This window comes from Leptodactylus fuscus, chromosome 7, assembly GCF_031893055.1.
Source record: "Leptodactylus fuscus isolate aLepFus1 chromosome 7, aLepFus1.hap2, whole genome shotgun sequence".
In the NCBI taxonomy this organism is placed as follows: Eukaryota; Metazoa; Chordata; class Amphibia; order Anura; family Leptodactylidae; genus Leptodactylus; species Leptodactylus fuscus.
This window is the reverse complement of record NC_134271.1, coordinates 50713899-50734991: the sequence shown is the minus strand read 5'-3', so window position 1 is coordinate 50734991 and position 21093 is coordinate 50713899. Positions and strand designations below refer to the sequence as shown.

Below are 21093 nucleotides of genomic sequence, written 5' to 3'. Positions count from 1 at the left end.
TGTAGCCCGCCTGTAGCCACCGAACTCTTGTGGGCAAACTCAAGAATCCTGGCACATTGCAAGTCGGAGAAGGAAAGATCCAAGTCCAACTCCCATTTAGAGAGGAAGAGAGGTCTGTGGCCCAGAGGAGGGGAGACCAGGAGCAAGTAAAAATCCAAAAGAGAGTGTTTGAGTAAGCTGGAACCAAAACATGCCTTCTCAAAGCTCGTGAGAGGTCTATCATAACAAGGCAGCGAGGAAAGATAGTGGGAGAGCTGCAACACCCGCCAATGGCCTATTGGGGGAGGTCAGGGTCAGCAAGTAGGTCGCCATAGCCCTCAACCTGCCTGCTTCATGCCATTGCTGGAATGGCCCTGGGGAGAGGCTTGCCGGGGAAGGTGGGATTACCTAAAACCAGGAACATGGGGGAAGGGGAGGGGGAGATCTGCTCTTTGCAAAAAAGCGATTTGCATACCCTCAAAGTGGGACCATTAATAGAGTGCATCCACAGGGAGGGGGTGGGGATAGAGTCAAGCCAGGGGAGCAGATGGAGGGGGGGCCCGAAAATGAGCCCTCCAGCAATATCCACTGTTTGAAGGAGGAGTGGTGGCACCAATCTAACACTCTCTGTAATACCGAAGCCTCATAATACCTGCAAGGATCAGGGAGACCCAGCTACCCCCCCCCCCCCCACACACACACACACACACTGCTTCGGTAGAGTGAGGATCAAGTGGGCCAGTCTGGCAAGATTACCCTGCCACACGAAGTTCAGGAGGTTACTGTACAGTAACCCTGAAAAAGATGGGAGGGACATGTATTGGCAGGGTTTGGAGCAAGTAAGGAAAACGAGGCATAACGATCATCTTATAGATAGCATAGTGGCCAAACCAAGTGTTCATGTCCCTAGGCCACCTCTTCAGGTCCGTTCGGATAACCCGAAGCAGGGAGAGGTAGTTCTTAGAATAGAGGTCACCAAGATCCCCCGAAGTCCAGACTCCCAAGTAACGAATGACCGAGCTAGACGATTTGAAGGGGAAAGCGGACTCAAGGGAGGACTGGAGTCCGCCTAGGAGAGAGATGTTAAGTGTCTCCGACTTTTGGTAATTAATTTTAAAGTTGGTGAGATGATAGAACTCCTGAAGATCGAACATCAAGGCAGGGAGAGAAGAGGAGGGGTCCAGCAAAAAGAAGAGGAGATCGTCCGCATAAGTGGCGATCTTGAGTTGCATACCCCTCATTACAAAGCCCGGGATTGGCCCTAATCCTATGAAGCAAGGGCTCCAGGGTCAAAACAAATATAAGGGGAGAGAGATGGCAGTCCTGATGTGTGCCGTTCCCTATCGGGAAGGGGGATGACAGAATCCCGTTGACTCTGGTGGATGCCGACAGATTGGAATAAAGGGAAGAGATCCAGGCACGCATAGTAGGGCCCAAGCCAATATGGTCCCACACTGCAAACAAGAAAGGCCAAACAACCCAGTCGAATGCCTTCTCAGCATCCATGGAAAGAAGACAGAGTGGGAGGTTACGAGAGCGGGCATAATGAATGGAATGGATAACTTTCACGGTGTTGTCCCTGGCTTCTCAAGTGGGGATAAAACCAACTTGATCGGAATGCACCAGGTCAGGGAGGAGAGGGGCCAGTCTGGTAGCCAGGACTTTAGAAAAAAACTTTAGGTCAACATTAAAGAGGGAGATGGGCCTATAGCTGGCACAGAGCACAGGGTCCTTCCCCTCCTTATGGATGACGGCAATATGAGCTCTGGTCAAATCTGGGGGAGGAAGCCACCCGCCGACAGGGAATTCAGGGCACGTGCCAGGGGGCCCAGGAGAATGGACAAATACTTCTTATAATAAGAAGCAGGTAAGTCGTCAGGTCCAGGGGCCTTGCTAGGTTGCATCATATGGAGAGCCTACACAATTTCCTCTCCAATTATGGGAAGATCGAGCGCGGCCAGAACATCATCAGGAAACCTGGGGAGACCTGAAGCCTCCAGATATTTTCGGATGGCGGGGAGAGGGGAGGGGACAGAGGAGGCCGGAAAGGGAAGGGGGGGAGAGATTGTAGAGTTGACGGTAAAACCGTGCAAACTCCTCCGCTATATGATGTGGGTCCGTTAGGCTACCACCTGACGCCCCCGTAATCGAGGGAATGGATCGGTTTTTCATGAATTAACTCACAAATAATACTTTATTATCCCTCAATAATAATATGTCTTCTGTATGAAGTAATGACAACGATTACAATGAATTTTAGTGGACTTGCATATGCGCTGCATAGTTGTGTAACTGGTGCACACCACAGTTTGGCCACACATGCCAGTTGGGATGGAGCGCAATGTGAGCCTCACCCTGGGCTGCACTATTTACTAGCCAATGTACCATCTGTCTGGCCAATGTTCAAAGAGAATCTGGCCTATGGTCTGGTTCCAGGAACCAGTTACAGTAGTTCTCTGGAACCAGGTGCCATGTATACTGCCTTCCAAGCAGCCCTCTTCTGACTGCTACACCAACTCCACCTCCTCCCCACAGCGCAGGAACAGGCCCTAAATAGCATGCTCCTTCCCGCTATGGGTATTCTGGGTAATTATTTATGTCAGTGGGTGGCATGATAGTACAGTAACAAACAACTTCCCCCAAGATGCAACTCTGTCCTGCATATTTTGTTCAATCGTCTAGAAACTTACCAAAGTAGTGGAATGACCAGCACCAGTCCACATACCAATAAACATATTAAACCAGTACACGTCATATATGAACACAGTACAACATACAATACTACCTGAGTAACAATGGCTAGAGTAAACCAAGTCATGTCACACTGCCCCAAGGACATGCATCAATCAACCCGCAGGTTCAGTTGAGTCCCTCCACTATATCTATACAACTATTGTGCCAACTGAGGAAAGAACAGCTAACTAGTTAGGGTGTGTGTCCATACCACCTTACAGATGTACGGTGGTCCCTAGAACTATTTTCTCTAGTGGACCCAAGGATTCCCATTCCAAACACTGAATGGCTGCAAGACTTCTTGCACTGTTATTATGTGTACCAGACAACTCCAACCTTGGTCTAATGTGTAAGATGTTCCTTTTAAAGCAGTCCATATAAGAGACATGGGACTGTCAGGAGGGCACATCTACTTTACATCAGCAGTTCCCAATAAAATCCAGACTGATTGGCTGCTATAGAAAGCTCATCTTTGATATCCAGTCTATGAAGATGAGCATAAAATCATACTGTATGGTTTGTCTCCATAGGATCTTGTAAAGTAAAGGTGTGACAGAGAATGTATATCAGTGAGACTTCAAGAACCAAGTCAGCAACTAGTATTTCAAAAGACTGTGTACTTACTCAAGTTTTTTTAGCAATCTTAAATGTGGAAATTGTTCTGCAAGTTTCAGTAAGCACTGCTCCGTAAATGGGTTTTCTGATAAACTGTGCAAAACATATTAATATTAATGCAAATACATATTAAAATACAGTACAAATACAATACACACATCACAAATGTTACCTAAAAAGCATAGGAGGAAATGTATTCACATAAGGCTGGGTTCACACTAGCACTTCAGGACCTTCAGGACCCAAGAGAAGGAAACCCTGTCCACCTAAAACAGTGGTTACCAGCAGACCCCATAAGCTAAAATGGGGTCCACCAGGTGTTGGCCCAGTTTCCACCAATTTTATACTGAAGGCAGAATCTCGGGTGGATTCACCCGAACACTAGTGTGAACCTGGCAAAAGTACAAGAGAAAAGTGTAGCAGTTGCACAAGGATCTAGTTTCTCATTTGACAGACTTTCTTCACCTGAGGCATACATTTGACTCCTCTAGCCTTGTAGTTAAATACCCAGGTCAGGACAGAAAGACTTGTTAGCATTCCGCATGCCCACGTTTTTCACTCCAGCAGTCAGCATATGATCTCCTTGTACCTAACTATGCTCCTGATCAGTAGGGGGAGCTGTATGAGGTCGATGAGTGCTAGTACTGCAGGTCAGCTCTCACTAACTTCAATGGGAACTGAGCTGCAGTACCAGTGCCCATTCACTACCACTGATTTTGGCCCTGTGTTGTGTATGCTGTAGGCGCCAGATGCAGTCCCCTACAGCTGACCAATGCAGCCGCCAGACAACACCTACCCATCTGATATTAACGACCTATTCAATAAAAAAACACAAAACTTATAAAACAACAAAGGTGTGCTGTGATTTTGCTCAATATTGTTTGGGTAAGCTGAGTCACAGCCCATATGTGCACTGTACTAGTGGTCAGAGGGTAAAGTATGCGTGCCAGATTTGATTTAGTGGGAAAGTGCAGTATGTGGTGTACCAACCCTTACAGTTAAAGAGCTAGTAATATATAGCATGATGGTAAGAGGTAAATATTCTTAATATCTTATAATAGGTAGATGTTCCTGATATCTCACAAGAGGTAGATGCCCCAATATCTTATAAGAGGTAAATATTCCAAATATCTTATAAGAGGTAGATGCTCATAATATCTTATAAGAAGTCGCTGTTCCTAATATCTTAAAAGAGGTAGATGCTCCAATGTCTTATAAGAGGTAGATGTTCCAAATATCTTATAAGAGGTAGATGCTCCAATATCTTATAAGAGGTAGATGTTCCTAATATCGTATAAGAGGTAAATGCTCCAATATCTTATAAGAGGTAGACTTTCCTAATATCTTATAAGAGGTACATATTCTTATATCTTTTGTAGCTCGTAGCAATTTGTTCTGATCAGATTGCTAAATTATATATTAGAAAATACAGAATGAAAAAAACATTTGTTGCATTTACCTGATGTCTTCCATTTGTTGACACGAGCCCAAAGCTTCCATAAGTGCACTCTCAAATTTCACTCCGAAACCACAGGAGCGCAGACTGTATAAACACATTGTCATATAATGGTGGAAATTAGATGTCATCATATTTTATTATCATAGAAAAACATTTCTGTACAAAGAAACACATCTTGCTGCAAAACAGACCTCGAGACCTGCCTCCAATTGTTAAGCAAACATGTAACATGCGCCATAATACACACTGTGAGCCAACATTATGTACTCACATAAACACCATAAGTGTACTACATACAAATTTTAATTTATCCATTACATTTCCATTTTACACCCACACATCTTCTAAGCACAAATACTCCATTCATAAAGTAGTACTGGAACATAATACACCAGATCCAAGTAACCCTTGACTGTCCCAGCTTCCCTTGCAAGTCCGACAGTGTATGCTGATACTTGTAGTCCTAAAGGCAACTGACAAGGCAAAAGTTACCTGAGCCTATTCTACACCATGAATGCCAGTAGTATACGGTCATAGTCTATTTTTTTTCATGTATATTTTTTAATTTTTTCCAATTTTTTGCAAAAACCTAAAGCACTAGAACCCCAAAACATCTAGGACAGTGGCAAAGGGCTTTTTGGTCCCTGTGAAGATAACAGAACCAGGAAATGACTCCCACCACTGCACACAATAAGGCACTGTTAAAATCCTCTGTTCTGGGGGTAGAATAGTAATGTATATAGTATATAATATTGTATTAGTCACTCCCACTTGTGTAGGAAGGAGGAACCAGGGGCATCAAGTCAATTGTAAGGGGTGACTGCAGGGGGCAGTCAATGTCAATGGGACCGATGAAAATAACCCAGTGGCCCAATAGACCTACTGTAGAATGAAGTGACAGCCCCCATGCATGACCACCACTCCATTTAAATGCATGTCAAGCAAGGAAGTGAGATGGGGACTTGGTACCCCAACGATCACATATGTATTATCTATCCTGTAGAGTTTGTAGGACAACCCCTTGATGGACTAGTCTAAAGCACCAATTTTATTCATACATTGGACATGCATATACAAACACGTCTGTCATAAATACTCATCCTTTTACCATTACATAATAAATTCTCTGATCATCATGTCTATGGTGCAGGTGAAACTGTAGTAGGGTAACAGTTTAGATAAAGTCTTAGCCTGCAGATTATTTATATGATTGTTTTCATGATCGATGTGATACATGTACATTTAGATTCGTGTGCTGTTGTCTCAGCTCCATCCTATTTCCCAGACAGGGTCAGATAACCATCAGGCATAAAAAGTAAAAATACTCCAAGTGACGGGATAATTGACCTTTATGGAGAGTTCATGCCTAGCACAATGTGCGGCGGGCATCCATAGTGCCTTCTCTTTCTGTGGGTCAATAGCACCTCCTGCTGCGCCGTTCCATTGCCAGGAGACTAGACAGTAGTATTCGTACACATGTGCATTGTTTGTGCTCCAGACATTTGCTTCCCATAAAGGTCTTAGACATCCGTGACCGCATTGTTTATTGCCCATATGTGTCCACTTCTGCTTTAAAAGCCGGATAACCCGATAATAAACACAGGGTATACAAACACACCAGCCTAATATACAAACTAAACACATTGTAATACAGTAAATACCGTTTCTTCTGACATGGGCACATGCCCTATGATACATCACTTTGTGTGCTCACGTATGTAGAAGATGTTTTGTAAGATACAGAAGTAATGTTGCCCTAGGACTGCAGGTAAATGTACTGCAATGTCTTAGCACAGAGACCCCTTAAACAGAATTATTGCAGCTAATTCAGTAGCGTTAATCGAGTACGCCATGCTTTATAAGCACATAAGTTCACTGTGTACGATCCACATGAATGCAGTGTTGTGCGGCATTATTCTCTGAGAACGATTTAAGCCACAATGACAGAAGCCTGGTGCTGGGTGCAGGCTGCGCTTGGCAATAACATAGGTCAGCACACAGGATATTAGCTCTGGCATGCACAGCTAACAAAATAAAATGTTCTTTTCACTTGCTGCTAAAAAGGAAGTTGCTATAGCAACCTGTCAGTGCCTGTGTATACGCCTCACTGGTGATGTCATCAGATGCCCCAGGACTACAAGCCCATGAAATAAACAGCAGCTGACATAGGCAAGCCGATAGGAAGTGTGTGGGTTACATAAACAATTGTGCGGCAGCACCTAGTACCACCATCGTACGCCAGGGGTCACCGAGACCCCTTCTAGAGCTGAACTATTCGTAATAATAACCAGCGCTAAGTTGTGACTGCGGAATGAATGGCAGCATTATATGCAAAGCCTGGAATGTCGATAATTCCTCATTTATGACAATCATGTCACTTTTTGTGGCAGCAATGTATTTCACATTAACACTAAGAGCGTGTGTCGATTCTTGATACAGCAGCGCACAAATGAAGAACATTTAGGTACCAGATGCAAATAACTCTATAGATAGATGCGAAGAAAACTCAATTCCCTTTTCTCCCTTTTGGACTCTGTTCTATTAACAATTTACATGACTGTGGAAATACAAAGTCACAGAGTCTCCTGCCAAGTTGTCAGAAGTCTGGACATCATGAACTCAAAGGGCTAGGCTTACTATTGTGATCACAACTAGACACTGCCGTGTACATGCCGCATCTTCAGCTCAATGTGGTGCATCTTTGGTAAATCTTGACACATCTTCTTTAGGATAAAATATCTTTACATGTTAGACGTGTGGGTGTGGGTTCTCAAAAAAGAGGGCTTGGCTTAAATGTGACATAATGCACATAAGATGCGCCAAAATAGCATGAGAAGATTATGGGTCAATGTAAGCCACCTAAAAGATGGTATAAACATAGACAAGATAGTCTAAAGATACATAAGATTTATAATCCAGCATTATCCACTTTGATGATCTGACATTTTTTAACTGTTAGTAAATCTGGGCCAATGTTTCCCTATAGGCAGAAGCATAGCTAGCATGGGGGCAGAGGGGGCGGCTGCCCTGGGCCCACTGACTCTGTGGGGCCCTCCCCTGGGCCACCATTAATACATGTCTGCAGTCAGCAATCTAGTTAAAGCCTATCCTGCATTAACTGTCTTGTAAACTGCCAGCCACTTCAGGCCTGAGGTTTACAAGACACCAAGGCCAGATAGAACACGTCTGCTCTTGGCACAGGCGGGTGCGATGACATCATAGCATTGCACCTACTGTGCCGAGAAGCTAGGTGTGGACCCTGCACATAGAGAGTGGGCAGTGGCGTAACTATGAATGCCGAACTTCTGACATGCCCCCCGCCTGGACCGAAGCTGAATACCTCGACCAACTGACCCCTAACGCCGCCCCCCCCCCCCCCCCCGTGCGCATTTCTGCGCACACTATAATATCCTATATTGGCCAATGCACACAGTATTATGTCCCCATAGTGGCCCCAGTACACAGTATTATGTCCCCATACTGGCCCCAGTACACAGTATTGTGTCCCCATAGTGGCCCCAGTACACAGTATTATGTCCCCATAGTGGCCCCAGTACACAGTATTATGTCCCCATAGTGGCACCAGTACACAGTATTATGTCCCCATACTGGCCCCTGCACACAGTATTATGTCCCCATAGTGGCCCCAGTACACAGTATTGTGTCCCCATACTGGCCCCAGTACACAGTATTATGTCCCCATAGTGGCACCAGTACACAGTATTATGTCCCCATACTGGCCCCAGTACACAGTATTATGTCCCCATAGTGGCACCAGTACACAGTATTATGTCCCCATACTGGCCCCAGTACACAGTATTATGTCCCCATAGTGGCACCAGTACACAGTATTATGTCCCCATACTGGCCCCAGTACACAGTATTATGTCCCCATAGTGGCACCAGTACACAGTATTATGTCCCCATACTGGCCCCAGTACACAGTATTATGTCCCCATAGTGGCACCAGTACACAGTATTATGTCCCCATACTGGCCCCAGTACACAGTATTATGTCCCCATAGTGGCACCAGTACACAGTATTATGTCCCCATACTGGCCCCAGTACACAGTATTATGTCCCCATAGTGGCACCAGTACACAGTATTATGTCCCCATACTGGCCCCTGCACACAGTATTATGTCCCCATAGTGGCACCAGTACACAGTATTATGTCCCCATACTGGCCCCTGCACACAGTATTATGTCCCCATAGTGGCACCAGTACACAGTATTATGTCCCCATAGTGGCTCCAGTACACAGTATTATGTCCCCATACTGGCCCCAGTACACAGTATTATGTCCCATTGTGGACACCCATGAACAATTATTATACTCTGGGGTCTTTTCAGACCCCAGAGTATAATAATCGGAGAACCAGAGGGATACAAACAACAAATTACTGTTACTTACCTATCTCCCGACTACCCTGCATTCTCCGTCGCTGTCGGCCATCTTACGGGACTTCATGTGACCGGGGCCCTTCGTTGCAGGTCATATGACGTCACGCAAGTAGGCTGAAGCCTGCCTGGAGAGGTAAGTAACACAGTCTTTTATGTTATCTTACCTCTCCCCGGCCTCCAATCGTTATACTCGGGGGTCCGAAAAGACAGCCTATTTAAAAAAATTTTTTTAAAAAATGCAGTGGTAGCGGCCCCTAATGTCCTGGGCCCTGTGGAAGCTGCCTCTGCTGCTACGGCGGTAGTTACGCCACTGAGCGTGGGTCAGCATCAGCTCCATTCATCAGGATTGCAGGTAGGTGAGTATATTTTTTTGTTGTTGTGGGTGTATTAATAGAATAAGGAGGCAATTCTAACTATAAGGGAGGATTAATTAGGCGGCATTAGGATGATGGGAAGGTCATTTATATAAGGGACATTGTGATCATAAGGGGGTCATTTATACAAGGGCTATTAGGGGGCATTAGAGGCCCAGTATTTATGTCAAAGGGAATCAGCCTGATATCCGATCGAACATGTTCTCAATCGAACGCTGTTCACTCATCTCTACTAATAAACCATTATTTAGGCTGAATTCTTGTAGCTTATGGCTACAGGCTGAGGCATCAGACAGCTTCTCTGACCAGTTTTTATTATTGATCAAGGCAAAGCAGCCAACAATGTAGGTGAAAATAAGCAGGCTGCAGAAGACATATGGAAGCAACATTTTTAATGTTTAGGAAAAAAAGATATTTTGGCTAAAATAATAAAAATGACCCTAATTGAATCTATAACCTTTAAGCTAAGGCACCATGTTGTGGAAATACAGTGTTTTTTGTTGTAGATTTTGCTGCGTTTTTTTTTTTTTTTTGAGCCAAAGTCAGTAGTGGCTTGAGTGTGCAGCAAGGTTCAGCGGTTATCCGGTGTAGCAGTGTTGACCGTGCACTCAGTTTGGCTGCATTTCCGGAGTAGCCGAGCTGAGCGCACAGCCAGCACTGATACATCTCCGGTGTAGCAGTGCTGGCCGTGCGCTCGTCTCGGCTCATCTCCAGAGTAGTCGAGCTGAGCGCACGGCCAGCACTGCTACATCTCGGCATAGGAATGCACTGACCAGCGTTGATTGGTGAATGCCATACAGAGTACAGCATTCGGCCAATCAACATTGGTTCTGCCAGAGGAGGCAGAGTCCAAGATCGGTCCACAGCCGTCTCCATTCTAGTCCAATCTTAGACTCCGCCTCCTCACAGATGAGCCTCCGGCAAAACCAGCGTTCATTGGCAGAATGCTGTACTCTGTATGGCATTCGGCCAATCAACGCTGGTGAATGCATTCCTATGGGGAAAAGTCAGCTCCCGCATATCGCAAGCTGACAGGGATCCCGACATAATACAGTGACTTGGGCATGTTAGATGCCCCCAGGCATGCTTCCCCTGCTGTCCCAGTTGCATTCGAGGGTGTTGGCGTCATTTCCTGGGGTTTCATATTGGACGTGGTGACCCTCCTGAGTCGAATAGTGGTTTCCCCCTAAATGAGTATTTATTCCCCATAGACTATAATGGGGTTCAATGTTCGATCGAACAGTCAAGTATTGAGCAGCTACTCGAATCGAACTTCGAACATTTCACTGTTCGCTCATCTCTATTTATTAGCCCTCAGAAGAACAGATAAAAGAGCTTCAGCCTGAGCCATCAGACAGCCCCTAATGGATTTCCATGAAAAGAGGACTGAGTAGCCATCAATGTATGTAAAACATGCAGGCTGCAGAATACAAACTCTGTATATTTTTAATAAAGACCTATTGGAAGAAAGTTTTATTAGACTAACATGAGTACATTGCAACACATTAAAAATATCACCAAGGTGTTCATAGCCTATAATGCAAGTACTACCTTAATAACCCACTACTATAATATGTGACAAGTTACTCTAAGGCAAGGCTCCACGTAGTGAGCCGCAGCAAAAAAGCGATGCAGGAAAAAACGTGCTGGAAACATATCGCAACAGCGCTTATCACTCTGAGGACTTTCTGCTTCTATTATACCTATAGGAAAACTGCCAGCATTTCCATAGGTATAACTGATATACTACAATTTCCAAAACCGTAACGGTTTTGGAAATCGCTGCATTTCTGCTGTGCGTATTTCTTTGCAATGTGTGAATGGGATTCACTAGAATCCCAGCCACTTTACAGGGACTGTGAAATACCATGTGCGGCCCCGGCCTAAAAGTCTCAATTCATCTGATATACAGTAGAAATTGTACAAATTATTTTTACTTACTGTAGAACCTTTAAGTGCTGCAATTGGGACAAAGCAGAGACTAAAGGACACGTGGCTTTGTTTTCAAAATGATTTCCTGACAAACTGAAAAAAAACATGCAATACATTGTAGTTATGTCATACACAAGTGATACAAAAATACTGTATCCATATAATAATCTCCTGGTCTATGCTAATAGGCACTTTCAACAAAAAATATTGAACCAAAAATTGATAATTGTAAATCTGTAGGAGAATCTTGAAGTGATTTCGATCTCAGATGTTCTCCTGGCCTGGTTCCTCCAGGTTATAACATACAGTATATAGCACCTGTACTGACTGTGTATAACGGTCACCATTTCATTACAATATGTTCTATGTGATACCAGATGTTTCCAGAATCCTCTACAACCCGCTACAATTACAGATTGTCAAAAGCTTAAGCTTTTTGACAGTCGATCTTCAACAGAAACCTCTTTGGTAAAGAGTTTGTCCTGATGTGATGTTAAGGGTAACTAAGAATCATTTCCCCCTAAACAATGCTACATTATGTTCATTCCCAATCCATAACAATAAAAACTACTATTCCCTTTAGTTGAAAAGTTTTACCGACCAAAATATTGCAAAAGGACACTTTTCTTTATTTATTAAAATACAGGATATCTGTAGGTGACTCACTCAATATCTTCCACAAGTGGGCACTGTCTTAGGGCTTCTGCTAGCTTTAGTCCACCCGCCGAGCTGATATTACACTGTGAGAATCTGCAAAATATAATTCACTGGTTACAACAAACCTCAGTCCGGCATTAAGAGATACTCGAAAATAGAGCAGAATTGGCAATACGCCTATTCCTACCATTTGTATGACTAGGGCACTAAGTGTAACTAGGGCACCGATAGGAAGGTAGAAATGGAAACACAGAAGCCTGCAAAATCACTTGTCACTTTAAAATATGGCTGTAGGTGGAAAAGGGATAAATAATGCTTTTGAAGATGTCTTGCTTATCTAGTGTATCTATGGACGGACCTTGACTAGCAACAGGGAGTGAACTGCAAATTAGCTAGTAGGGAGAAACCTAATGGCAGGAACTTTAGAGAGGTGTTTCAGGTAGAAAGCAGCCACATTTTTGTATAAAATGCATTACATTTTGGTCCAGATTCACATGCTTTATGAAATAAAATTAAGTTGTCCGAAAAGGGTAGTCTTGCCGGCATTGGTGCAAAGGACAAAACACTGTGAGTGCGGCTTAGATGCCAATGTGAGCTACTATATATGATGGGTTATCATGCGAAGGTACAATGTTTGAAAACAAGTAGTACGGGAAAAGGTTAACCTCTTTACATTTTTGTATATAAAAGGAACAGAACTTACTTAATTTTCTTCAAGCTCTTTAACCTCGATAAACACACAACAAGTCTTTCCATACTAACATCTCCAATGCTATTGCAACTCAAACTGCAAAACAAAAACTGCATCAGAATCCTCTGCAAGTACCCGATCAAAACCATGGATGAGACATTACCTATAACAGAACTGCATCTAAAGACCTATATGTCTCTCTCATTACAAACTACTTTTGTATTTCTGCTGTCCCCGATTTCTTTCCAATCACTGGCTGCAGCAATGTCAGTGAGGTCAACATGTCACAACTGTGGTCAGTGCCAGAGTTTCAGAGCATCTGAAACAAAGACAGACACAGTAATTTTGGGGTTGAGTACAACATTTTCTGTTATTTCATTAGTAGGTACTATTCTCCATATTTGGTGGATATGTGAGGCAACCCAGCCCTTCTAGTCCTCCATCTTCGACTCTAAAGTTAGTGGTTGATCCCAGGTGCCCTCCCCCCAGCTCACACTCCCTTCTGTTATATTATGTTCCTGGTAAGATGTCAAGAGTAAAGGGTGTCCTACTGTAGCACTCCCTTACAGATGCCAGTACAGTAATTCCTAGGCACTGGCATAGCTCCATGGCCCTCACACTGATTGAATGACTCAAGGAGTTCTTTCGCATATGAAGGATGGAGACTATTGTGGCAGAGGATTCCATTGACTCCTCTAAATTTTACAATCCTTGGCAGCCATGCGTGGTGGTTCAGGAAATCTCCTGACCTCAATACCCTGTTTGAACCCCTCATAGAAAAGCAGATCATAAACCATTGAGCAAGATCACTTTTACTTAGCGTTTAGCCTACTCTCAGGTGAAGCCCTATCCCTCTTCCTACTTGTCTCCTGTCTTCCCCCTTCCTCTTTATGTCTTGTATTCTTGTTTGTCTTCCTCTTCCTTTCCTTTTCTTTTATTGCCCCTTCTCACAACATGTACGGGGTTACCTTGACATGGGTCCCTTACTTGTTATGATTTTGATATACCGTGCGCCCACCTCGAGTGTCACACCTGTCGTTTGCTGTCGATCTTTCCCAACCTACCGATTTTTTCATCTAAGACATACATAAGCATGCTCCCACTGCATTCATTTCAATGGGATTGACAGAGATAGCTGAAGTATGGCACCAGATTATCTCTGGCACTCCCATTGAAATTAATAGAGTGAAAGTGCATCTGCATCCACCATGGCTATATTCTCAATTGGAATACCCCCCCCCCCCCTGTTCTCAGGATCAGTGGGGGGCTCAGCAGTTGGACCCCCACCAATCAGCAATTTATCTTCTATCCTAAGTAATTTTCATCGTATAACCCCCTTAAAGGTATCTCAGAGACATTCCATTTCAAAATCAGGTGCATGCTCTGGTCCTGCTCTTGGCACCCTCATGCAAACAACTGATTTTGACAAGGAAAACTGTGGTCAGTCATGGTCTTCATGAGACCATAGATCATTTCCAAATTCATCTGAGCATACATATACTGATATATATTAGATTGCATCTGCATAAAAGTGGAATTCTGAGAAAAAAAAAACCAGTTATGAAATGTCTAGTGCCTGATAACCTGTCGAAGTGTAATAGTGTCGCAGTGTAGTCAGACTTACTCTATACTCTCTATAGTGGTACAATGGGTGATACTGTCACACAAGTAACAAACACCTTTGTCGGTTAATTTGTTGTTGGCGAGCCTGTAAAATATAATAGAAGAACAAATGATTTCATGTCTCCTCTGAACAACAACAGCTTTTGTTTGTTTTGGTTTTTTACCCATTTAGGGTATAAGACAAGTTACCCCAATGTGATAACTGACCAATGAGATTTAGCCATATAGATTCCCCCTCTTAGATAAGGAGATCAAGATCACTTTTACTTAGAGTTTATGTCTTTAGTGTATAGTAATTAGTGAGCAAATAACATGAAAACTTTTTTCTTATAACTTGTGTCCATATGAAGGAAAAACATATTGTGACATCATTGCTGATCTTGATATAACAGCAAGTGTGATATGAAGGTCAGTGATTTATTTTGCTTTGGGTTTGGAATATAAAATGGTTTGAGATCTATTAAATGCTATAGCCATCATGTTTTAGGACCTGTGGATTCACTGGGGGAAAATCGTCACTATATTGCACTAAATTAATCAAAACTGGGATTTTCACTGACTGTTCATGGAGATGCTAAAGATTAAAGTGGTTGTACCATTATGGAAACTTGTCGGCAATCCACAGGACAGGGGATAAGTGGCTACATCACTGGTGATCTGAAGGACAGGTGACTGAAAGTCCTGCCCTAACCTCAGATCTAAAGACTCACACTAGCAGCCTGCGGTTAAATGCTAGTGGTGCTCAAATAATTTGTAGCATACAAATAACTTCTTCAATGGATCAGATGTGTATCCTTATCTTGAAGTCACTGCTGTAAAACTATACACTGTTATTGTTTATGCCAATATTATATTTGCACCTTACATTAGAACTACATTAGCACAGTGTGGAGGTATTATGTGGGCATTGTATGGCGGCAATATTTGTTCAATGAATGGCAACATTATTTTAGCACTAACTGGTACTAAAATAATTGTTTGCAGTAATACACTCAGACCATAAGACACACTGTCCAACTAAACAGAAAATTGCTCTAGTTACTAGGTGACTGCGGATTAAACTTTCATCACACTGAATTTTCACATTAATTGTTTTACTACTAAATTTACAATTGATATGCATCATAACGATCTTACAGAAAAAGAAAGCGAATTGGCTTTACATATTACCCCTGTTCTGATTCCTGTCTTGGAGAACAGTTTGGGCATTAGCCTTCCTTCCGCTGTTGGACCCAATATTTGCTATTGTGTAACCCCGTGTGTCTCAAATGTAAAACTAATGAAGAAAATGCTGTATTGTAGTCACTACCAAAGTCAATTTATTTATTTTTTACCGATCATTAAAATTCTTCTTTATAATTCCATTAATTTACAGGAATGACCAGCTTACATACTTACATTAGTTCCTTTATGGATAACATCTGTGGAAGTGCTTGGCACAGAACTAGGAAAGAGTCATCATCCAGTAACATATGCTGCAAACTGGCCAAAAGAGAAGACAGAGTCATATATACGTATGACATATACATATGTCATATGTATACATATAAATGTGTTACATATATATATATATATATATATATATATATATGTACGTCAGCGTACGTCATAAGATAACGTTTCATCGTAAACATATAATGGGGAAGAAAATGTGTCCATGATGAAATAAAGAATACCTGGATCTTACATTCCCAGATAGCAGACATCCACAGGCAGTCAACAGTGAATAATTTATCTAATGTGTATGACCAACCTAATCTGTTTTCTTACTTTATCACCTGAAGATCAGGACAAATAGATAATTCGGCAATAAACTGTTTTCCTTCTTCTGAAGTCGCTGAAAAGCCACAGCCGCACACACTACAAAACAGACATGATATTCAGTTATTTTCAGGCATCCTAAACATATTTAAAGAAAGGAAAGGGGCCCAGGACCAGGGGCATAACTTGAGGGGGTGCAGAGGAAGCAGTCGCATCGGGGCCCAGGAGCCTTAGGGGCCCATAAGCACTGGCATCAGTAGTGAGATTGCAGCTTCCATCTGGCCCATAAACCAAGGAGACCCACAGATTATCCTAACCACACTAAGGTGGATTAAACTCCTTAGCTCCCGTAACCATCACTAACAAGAATTCGCTGTAGGGATGAGGTAGGGGGCCCCAGACAAAAGATTGCACCAGGGCCCACAAGACTTTAGTTGAACCACTGCCCGTCACCATGTGATGTAAGTTCTTTCCAATAGAAGCCTGCTTGCTCTAGTACAGTAGAGTAGCGCCACTTTGCCACAGTGTGCTATGCCTGTATCATAGCTCCCTCACTAAAATCTTGCACGTGCGTGGAGTACTATGGGGCATGCACAGTACTATAGGAGAAGACAACGCACTGAGAATACTGAGCAGGGCTGGTTGTTGGGTTGTCAGCACGTATACAAGATTTCAGTGAAGGAGCTGTGACGTAGCCATTACCAGAAAGCTGTTGGGTAGGCCCCCAGAATAAGTACCTTTTCACTATAAGAGTTTACAGACTAAATATAATTGACAGAAGGGGTAGGATATCAAAACTGGACCAGTGTATCTAGAAGACTGAGAAAAAACAAGGCACTTCAAGCATCTACAGTAGATCTTTTTAATATTATAATCATTGGCCCTTTCTATGATACTTACTTTATGGCGTGGAGATTCCTCCTCTGTGTCAGTAAATGTGTCAGACATTTTGCTCCATTTTCGCCAATGGCATTATTGGACAAACTGAGAAATACGTATGATGAGTAGTAAAACCAATTACAGTACAGTATATAACACAAACTCCAGAACAAATAGTCTTAAAGTTTTCTTTTAAAGTGTACCATATTGTGTAATGAGTATGTACCCCTAACCCACCACAATATGTATATACCATACAACCACAAGTAAATACTGTTTATGGTCATATGAGTGTATCCTAGACAGCTTTTATACAAAACTAGTGCACAGACACTTGGAATTGCATTGTAACCTTTGCTGATAGGGTTGTACACACTGCATATATAGATGTCTATACTGGGTTGTTCATGAATTAAGCTGCAACAATATATATGGCAAGTGATTGGAACCAAAGTCATCTCCAGAGGGATTGCCTTTTGCTAGATCTTTGGGGCAATAGAAGAGTAGTTGTAATATTCATATAAGTTCCATTGGCTGCCTAGCTATAGGTGCTATCAACTGCATGTATGGAGATTATAAAATAGATTTATTTTTTATTGCTAATGTGGTTTGGTAGAAGAAAGAAGAGTGACATTGTCTCCCTGAAGAGGGTTTATGAAGAGCCTAGGGGTGAATAGTACTTACTCAATATCTTGGATTGATATGCAGCGCTTCAGGCTTTCTGTGAGGTGGATCAAGCCGTTAATGTACATGTTTACTGAGGCTAATCTGTTATTGAAGGAGAAGGAAGGTTATACTTTATATTGATGGATGTTTTTCAGTGTAGGTATTGAGGCATACTCAACATACTCAAGTCTCTTCAAGCACACTGAACCTTAAAGAGGACCTTTCATCAGATTGGGCACAGGCAGTTCTATATACTGCTGGAAAGCCGACAGTGAGCTGAATTCCTGATCTGTGCCCTGGGTAAAGCGCTATCGGTCCCGGTACCGTAGCTCTTTACAGTCAGAAGGGCGTTTCTGACAGTCAGTCAGGAACGTCCTTCTCCATAGCAGCGCCTATCGCACTGTACAGTGGAGCGGGGAGGAACGCCCCCTCCCCTCCTGATAATACTAGTCTATGGACGAGCACTGTGAGCAGAGGGAGGGGGCGTTCCTTCCCGCTCACACTGTACAGCGCAATAGGCGCTGCTCTGGAGAAGGACGTACCTGACTGACTGTCAGAAACGCCCTTCTGACTGTAAAGCGCTACGGTACTGGGACCGATAGCACTTTACCCAGGGCACAGATCGGGAAAGCCGATAGTGGGCTGAATTCAGCGCACTGTCGGCTTTCCAGCAGTATATAGAACTGCCTGTGCCCAAATCGGTGAAAGGTCCTCTTTAACTTAGCCCTAACTGTTTTTATGAGAAGATCCAGGAAGAGTTTAAGGAAAAGAGGAATCCGATCAGCAACACAATGGGTAATAGTATCCCAGAAACCACGAAGAAGACACTAAGGATTTTGAAGGACTCACATCTTTCTATATTCCTCCTTGTATTATAGAGCTGTACAAACAAAATCTGCATTACTACCACCATATTGTGCCTCCATATGACATCTAATGAAGCTTGCCAAAATGTTGTTCTCTGACAGGCATTTAGAACTACAGTATGGCCCCCATAGACCACTGCTATGTACGTAGAGTTGTGTAGATTTGTAGAATTTGTGTATAGATCCCTTAGAAAAATCAAAAATGAACCGCCCTTCTTAGTAGTATAATTCCACTGTCATCATGACTAAACTGGACTAGTATTTTTTTTTTTTTTGTCTTACAATCCCATCAGACAGCAGAACAGTTTTCCTACACCTTTATTTGCTAATATTGGAGAGGCAGAGCTCTTAAGATTACACCATGAGAAGGATGGATGGCAAAACCTGAGGTGCCCCCATTTCCATCCATGTAGCCCACAACAGCTCAGTGGGCTGAATCTATAATCTCTCTTTGTTTTCACACCCCACAGTTATCGTACAAGAACAATGAGCACTACATATATATCTTATCAATATAAGGAGATTTTATCATTATCTTGTGTGATAAATTGGTGTATAAAAAGTGGCAAATCCGTAACTGTACTAAGGTAGACAAATGATTACTTTACAGACTACAACTGAAGATATGTCACCTACTTAAGGATCTTCAGAGATGGAAGTGACGATAGGAAACTGGAAACAATTTCAACTCCTGCATCACCAAGGTTGGTTCTTGAAAAACTGTGACAACAAGAATGGAACAATTCCCGCTTTTAAACAGAACTGAACACAAAGCTATCCTGCCAGGAGAACATGGGTCTGTACTAGAAGGGTTTTATGGCTCAGGCACCACATTGCAGAAACTCAGCTTTTTTTGTTGTGGTTTTTTGAACCAAAGCCAAGAATGGCTACTATGAGAATGGGAAATATACAAGAAGATCTTATACTTCTACCTTCTGATTAATCCAGTCCTGGCTTTTGGTAAAAAAAAAAAAACGCAACAATAAAAGCTGCATTTCCACAATGTGGGGCCTCAGCTTAAGAACATTAGTAGAACTATAGGTTTCTATTTTTTGTTATCTACATACAAACCATTAAACTATTGGAGGAATAAGTATCTTGTGATACGTATGTGTTATCTTCCTTGTACAGGAATAAGTATCTTGTGATAGAATAAGTACCCTATAAAGGAATAAGTTCCCTGTGAAGGAATAAGTACCTTGAGATGAAGTATGTACCCTGTGATGGAATATGCAACTGACGCTGGGTTCACACTAGCGTTCGGCAATCCGTTCTCAGCTTTCCATCTTCTGCATGTAGAAGACGGAAAGCTGTCAGACTAGGTCCAGCCGTGAGCAGAGGTGTTTTATGCTCTCTGGTGCAAAACCGTTTTTTTTTTTTTTTAAATCGGACACAGAGTCCTATGAATGGGTGAGAAATAGTCCTGCAGGTTTCCGTCTCCTGCCTCTGTTTTTTGCAGGAAACGGAAACCTGCAGAACGGAGATCGGGCGCAGATGTGAACGAGCCCTTATGAAGAAATAAGTACTTTGTGGAGGAGTAAGTATCTGGTAAAGGAATTAGTTCCCTGTAAAGAAATAAGTATAAGTCTTTGAAAGAAAATGTACTCTTTGTGACAGAATAAATCCCTTATGAAGAAATAAGTATCTTGTGATGGTATAAGTACTCTGTAAAGGAATAAGTACCCTGTGAAAGAATAAGTACTTTGTGATGGAATAAGCTCCTTGTGAAGGAAAAAGTACTGTGTTACAGAATAGGTTCCTTATGTAGAAATAAATACCTTGTGATGGAATTAAGTACACTGTGAAGGAAAGTACCATGTCATGGACTACCTTATGTCGAATAAGTACCCTACTGGTATGTTCTTTAGGTCAATTTCTTACATAGAATCCAACCCAAAATCTGCCTCCCAATTCTCCCATTTATTTCAGATTTTTTCAGCTATTTGGACACAAAGGTATCATGACGATTCTTCAAGTGGATTCTGCCATGCAAAGCCCCGCCTGACTTTCAAACATTGAAAAGCAGGGGGAAAAGCTTTAAAAAAATATATAAGAAAAAGTGTCAAAAACCATGTCACTTTTTTTTTCACCATTCATTTCAATGAGCTTTGCAAGATTGAATCCACCTGAGTTTATGTAATGAATAGAGATGAGTAGACTGATTTGGAACAAACCAGATTCAACCTGAAGTTTTAAAAACATTTAGTTTTTTGACAAAATGGTAACCTTTGCAATTCGTCCCGGGGGAAATAAAATAGGCCTGTCCGACATGTAAAATGCAGTTAAACTACAGAAGAGACAGAGGATCACAAGGTCTCTGTGACCTAGGCGAGCTTCTGGTATCACCTGACAGTCTCTCAGCCAATTCTGGTAGGTGGTAGGTGCAGAGGTTACAGTGCTAATGTCTCATACAGAACATAAGGTCATGTGGGCAGGAATAACATGACCATTTT

At 42.5% G+C, this 21093-nt stretch overlaps 1 protein-coding gene across 1 annotated transcript in view; it reads right to left on the bottom strand.

Moving 5' to 3' along the window:
- NLRC5 (NLR family CARD domain containing 5) overlaps window positions 1–21093 on the bottom strand; it is a 95335-nt gene that overhangs the window by 6888 nt on the left and 67354 nt on the right. The window contains exons 32-42 of the mRNA XM_075281856.1: window positions 19277–19360; window positions 17793–17876; window positions 17130–17213; window positions 16239–16328; window positions 15867–15950; window positions 14470–14553; window positions 12858–12941; window positions 12164–12247; window positions 11507–11590; window positions 4787–4870; window positions 3337–3420 (exon numbers count right to left, since the gene is read on the bottom strand). Of these exons, the coding sequence (XP_075137957.1) occupies window positions 3337–3420; window positions 4787–4870; window positions 11507–11590; window positions 12164–12247; window positions 12858–12941; window positions 14470–14553; window positions 15867–15950; window positions 16239–16328; window positions 17130–17213; window positions 17793–17876; window positions 19277–19360 (930 nt within the window). The remainder of the gene's footprint in view (window positions 1–3336; window positions 3421–4786; window positions 4871–11506; window positions 11591–12163; window positions 12248–12857; window positions 12942–14469; window positions 14554–15866; window positions 15951–16238; window positions 16329–17129; window positions 17214–17792; window positions 17877–19276; window positions 19361–21093) is intronic.